General features: G+C 42.9%; 1 protein-coding gene across 1 annotated transcript; it reads right to left on the bottom strand.

Moving 5' to 3' along the window:
• LOC110803501 (uncharacterized) lies at positions 1-924 on the bottom strand. Its single transcript, XM_022009015.2, has one exon. The coding sequence runs from the start codon at positions 922-924 to the stop codon at positions 1-3; it is 924 nt and encodes a 307-aa protein (XP_021864707.2).
• Positions 925-5811: the final 4887 nt, after the last annotated feature.

The following is a 5811-nucleotide window of genomic DNA, read 5'->3' as shown; positions in this document are numbered from 1 at the left end:
CTACAGCAGGGCGTCTGAAAGTTTGGCGAGAGAGTTGGGTAGTGGGATATTTCCATCCCATTTGTCATTAACGAACTCCTGGAACCCTTCGTGAGTCAGCCACGCGGCTTGAAACCTGAATGGTCTATTGATAGCTTGTAGAGGAACGAAGCCATTGGGGGATATAAATAAGGGACAGTGATCTGAGTTGATGGCTGGTAGATGTTTAACTTTGGCATTCGCAAACCGTAAACTCCATTCACTGTTACATAGAGCTCGATCCAGACGAGCACTACGCCTAGTTTCTTCAGTGTGACCCCTAGCCCAGGTGTGTGATGCTCCAACAAATTCAACTTCAAGAAGTTGCATATCTTCAATCCAGTTATTGAACCTAGTGGATCTGCGAGTAGTTTCCGAGCAAGAGTTGTTTCGTTCCCACCCATACCTAGTTTCATTAAAGTCTCCAGCTACCAGCCAAGGCTGGTTATGAGTGGATGCAAATCTCTCTAGTTCGGACCAAAGCTCTTGTCTTTTGGTCGGGTCAGGGCTGGCATAAATTGCCGTGAAGAACCAGGGTTGACCACCAATTCTAGTGATGTCCATTGTGATGTGTTGATTGTGCTTTAAGATGGGTTCTACTGAGACAAGTTCTGGTTTCCAGTAAACCCAAATCCCGCCGCTGAACCCTAAGGCATCCACTCGAGTGTGCCCACGATACCCAAGAATAGTAGCAATTTGAGTGGCTTGATTGCCCCCCATGTGTGTCTCAACTAGTACCAGTACATCAGGTTTGTGGGTACGAACGAGTTCTTTGAGGCTTGAAACAAAGAAACGACTGCCCGCCCCCTGTACATTCCACACCATACAAGAGATTGGTGAAGTATCCGACATAAAATTAGGTAATCTATCTTCCATGGAAACAGGAATTGATTTGAGAGTGGTCATGTAAGCTGCGCTTATCAAACGTAAAATACGTTTGATTTCATGTGGTAGTAGCATGGTCACTACTAACTCCGGTTGCTCCGGGTCTGGGGCTATCCAAGTGTCCATTCGAACCTCCAATATGTGGGTCAGGGGGGTCGCTACCACCAGGTATGGGTCTTCCATCGGTTGACCCACACACAAAGTCTTCTCTAGTGGTACTGTGAGTTTGATTGGGTTCGGCATTGGGTGGTTTGAATCTGGTAGCAACATGTTGGCTTGTAGATTGCTGTTGGTTGTCATCAGTTGAGGTCACCGTTGCTGGAAGTGATGGTGGACTGGTGGTGTTTTCTTTGCCTAGGAGCGATCTTTTGTGGGGCTTGATTAGAGATCTTGGGACATTAGGGTTCACATTAGCTAGGACTTCATTAGGGCTTTGGGAAGTTGTCTTATCGTGGCCCGCACGAAAACTAGTTTTGGTAGTACTAGGATTCTTTTTGCCCACGTTTTTCACCCCAATCTTAAAGATGGGCATGATCTTGGTGTAATTAGGATTTTCTTGCGAATTGTTTCCTAATTCCACCGTGGCAAAGGGATTTGATTCCGTATTCCCGCTAATTGCGGCATCAGTTGAAGCCGAATTATTATTTAGGGCGAATCCCTTGTTCGGGTTACCTAAAATCTCCATGTTGCCCAAATTGGCCCCATCTACTAATGCGAATCGTGATCCCATCCCTTGATTTACTCCGTGATTTGCTCCGTGGGTTGTGGCTAGGGTTTGACTTGCATGTTTCGACCCTTGTACCCCATTTTTCCCGGCCGCTTGAGCACCACCATGCGTGGTGGTTGAGGTTTGGTTGGGTTTCTCTACTCTTGGAATCCTTTTTCGAGTAGGTTTCTTGACTAGCATCCATGACCCAAACGCTTCCGACTCTTCAGGTTTATTGGTGGGTGGTTTTGGTTTCGAGGTCGTGGCATCGATCGATATGTCCTGGAGTTGTGCATTAATCTCCATACAATCGACATTGCCGGTTGATTTGGACACGGGACAAACATCATCGTTGTGACCCATTTTGCCACATTTAAAACAGACCATGCGGATGCCTTCGTATTGGATGCGCCAAATACGACCCTTGAGCCAAAACTTTGACAGCAGAGGTTTAGATAGGTCAATTTCTACGCTCAGCCTTGTGAAAACTGTCCTCTTTGTGCTTGAGCCGTAGTTTTGTCAATGCGAAGGACTTTTCCAATTTTGGATCCAATTTTGTGCAAGAAGTTTGCATCAAAATACTCGACTGAGAGATTAGGGATGCGGACCCAAGCCGTAAGGACCTTTATCGGAGATTCATCTGGTACAAAGTTAGGAACCCATTTGCGAATAGTGAGATAATTGTCATCGATCATCCAAGGCCCTTGAGTTAAGACGAAGTTGTAATCGGCTTCATTTGAAAACCTAGCGACGAAAAATTTGTGACCTATATCAGTGAGGGCTAGTTCGCCTCTAAGGTTCCATTTTTTCTCCAGCTTACGCATTAATCCCATGTATCCGACGTTGCCATCAAACATTTTGATGATTAACGTGTTTCTCCAAGGTTTGCGCATCCTCTTTTTTTCTTCTTTTGAGAGTAGTATGGCAGGGCATCTTTCATCGTTAAGGATATCTTCCGGCGCTGTGTCGTCATCAGAAACATCATCTTCGTCCTCCACATTTTGGCTTAATATGGAGGAATTCTGATTTTGGGTAGCATGTCTGACCATGTCACGAAACGAGGGTTTATGTGTAGATGCAACTCCTGGTTCTTGCATTACTGGATCACCCTCTTCGACTAACTCCGTTTCAGTCATGATTTCATCATTACTCGATTGTTGATTGAATATGAGATGTGTGATTTTGCGTTTCGATTTTTTGGTGGATCTGGATAGTTGATCTTGTTCTTCATTTGAAGTTAGGTCGATGTTTGTTTCTTGATTCCGGTTCACGATCTCCAGTAGAGAGACTTTTTCCTCTCGCTCCATTTCACTTTCTGCTTAAAATAGTGTTTGGTATAAAGTTAAGTGTTGACTGTATATTTGTAGGTATTGACTGTATAGTTGCAGTTATTGACTGCATATTACTCGGTTGATTGTATACCACTTGTCGTTGACTGTATATTTTATGATTGCTGATGATTACTAAAATGCAATATTGAGTATTGGTAAGTGATTGACTGTATATTTATAGTTGTAGATTTTTTTTTATTAAGGTAAGGAGAAAGAACTTAGGTTCCCCTTCGCACAAGGGTGAAACCTAAGCAATCACTTTGTACAATATTATCTAACTTGGGGCTAGAATTAGGGGTAATACACATGGGATCAATGATAAGATGACCTACATTAGCTATCCAATCTGCTGCTCTATTTGCTTCCCGGAAGATATGCTTGATATGAGTAGAGTTGAAGTGTTGGAGGAGAGTCTTACTGTCTTGAATAATGTTCTGGAGTTTCCAAGGGGGATTCCAAGTACCTATCAGAGAGTTGATCACCAGTAAAATGTCGCCTTCAATGTAGATATCTTTTATGCCAAGGTTGATCGCATCTTGAATACCCTTATGAAGGGCAAGGGCTTCCGCCATATAGACTTGAGAGTTACCCAGATTGAAAGATTTGGCTATGATTGTTTTCCCCGTGCTGTCTCTGATGATGATGCCGCCAGCCGCTGACGAAGCTTTACGTGACCCGTCGAAATTGAGTTTGAAGGCGCCCGACGGGGGCGGAAGCCACTTCACAAGGATGGGTTGCGAGGTGGTAGGATAAGAGGAAGGAGAAAAAGGGGAACCTTTAACTTGTTGATCGTCTATCCAAAGCCTGAGCTCCCATTCTTTGAAGGTGTTCAGGGCTTGAAAATAGCAGCGACAAGGGGAAACTTTGGTGTTCGAGAAAACCAAGGCATTCCTTTCTTTCCAAATTGTCCAGCATAAGGTAATGAACTTGCGGAGAGCTACCTGATTACGTCTAAGATAGTCCAAGGTTTTGAAAAAATATGTCATTGGGAAGGAGAACCCAAACCAATTCTTAGTTAATCTATGAGTCCAAACTTCTTTTGAGTGTTCACAAGTGAGAAACATGTGGTCAATGGATTCACTGGCTTGATGGCATCTAGGGCAACAGCTTGAAGGGATAATTTTCCTGTGAAAGAGAATCTCCTTAGTTGGGATGCTTTTGTGACATATTTGCCATAGAAAGATTTTAATCTTTGGCGCTATATTAAGTTTCCAAATCAATCGAAACTTCCATTTTTCATTGGTAGCGGGTAAATCGTGGCCTTGCCAGGTTGCAGATTTTACTGAAAATTCACCCGAGTTTGTGCACCCCCAAATAGGGTTGTCTGGAATATCATTCACTAGAATAGGAATACCTTTAATTTTTTGCACTATCTCAGGAGGGAGGAGCGAAGGAAGTTTCCCTAGATCCCAATTTTTGGTTTCATCAATAAACGAGTTGACTTTGTAATTTTCCATACTAACATTGGGAAAGATGCCCGGGAGACCAGATAATGCGTATTGACCTACCCAGTTATCTTTCCAAAAATTTATGGAGTTCCCATTCCCTAATTTCCATCTTACACCTTTCCGAAGTAGATCACGTTGGTTTAAAATGCTAATCCAAATAGGCGAGTCTCTGGTTTTTCTCTTGGCGGAGAAGAAGTTGGTGTTTTGAAGATATTTTTTCCTCATAATATTGGCCCAAAGGTTATTGTCATCTGTTAGGATTTTCCAGCCTAACTTCGCAATGAAAGCTCTATTTAAAGGGTAGGTTCTCCTTAGCCCTAGCCCTCCTTGGTCTTTAGGTTGACAGACTTTCTTCCAGGCAATGAGAGGGAGCGCATTACCTAGTTTGGATTGGTTCCAAAAGAATTGCTGGTGTATACTGTCCAGTTGTAGGCATGTCCTTTGTGGCAGAAGGAAGGAGGAGCAGATGTAAGAGGGAAGGGCCTCCAAGTTACTTTGGATAAGCGTCGTTCTTCCTGCTTTGGAGAGGAAGTTGGCTTGCCAAGAGTTTATACGGCTTTCATTTTTTTGCATGATTTGTAGGTAATCCGCTCACGTGGGTGTGTAATTTGAGAAGTGGGCTCCCAGGTATCTACCTAAGGCACCCGATTTAGTCATATTGAAAATTCTAGCCAAAGAGTCCCTTTTGGGGTGGCTGATATTTTTCGAGAAGATAATTGCCGACTTATGAAAATTCACTAGTTGACCTGATAGTTTACAGAAGTCTGTGATAACTTTCAGTAAATTGTGGCAAGCAGTATTAGTGGCTTTACACAAAAGTAGGCTATCGTCTGCAAACATTAGACAGGGAATTCTCGTAGTTTGCGGTGCTATTTTAAAACCCAGCCCCAGGCTGGGCCTATTACTAGCATTATTAAGCATGATTATGAAAACTTCCATGCATAAAATAAACAGATAAGGAGACAGAGGGTCTCTTTGTCTTAAACCTCTAGACGGGGTAAAGACTTCTGTTGTTGAGTTGTTGACTTTAATGGAGTAAGATACTGTTGTTACAGTAGCTTTCACCCAGTTGATCCAGATCGTAGGAAAGCCCATTTTTGCAAGCGCTGCCCAAAGGAAATCCCATTCTATCCTGTCGTAGGCTTTTTCCATGTCCAGCTTAAGGGCGCACCATCTAGTCTTAGATTTTGATTTCTTAAAAACATTAAGAATTTCCTGAACCAAAAAGATATTATCATGTATGGATCTACCAGGTGTGAAGGCATTTTGAAAAGGGCTTATGTGCTTTTGAAGAATGGGACTTAGTCTTGAAACTAAAAGTTTGGAGATAGCTTTATAAATCGTGCTGCAGAGGCTAATTGGTCTAAAGTGATTTGGGTTTACAGGATTATCATTTTTCGGGATAAGAGCTATAAGAGTGTGG

Source organism: Spinacia oleracea, chromosome 2 (genome assembly GCF_020520425.1).
Source record: "Spinacia oleracea cultivar Varoflay chromosome 2, BTI_SOV_V1, whole genome shotgun sequence".
Taxonomy (NCBI): Eukaryota; Viridiplantae; Streptophyta; class Magnoliopsida; order Caryophyllales; family Amaranthaceae; genus Spinacia; species Spinacia oleracea.
The sequence above is the reverse complement of the archived record's forward strand: the minus strand, read 5'-3'. Positions and strand labels throughout refer to the sequence as shown.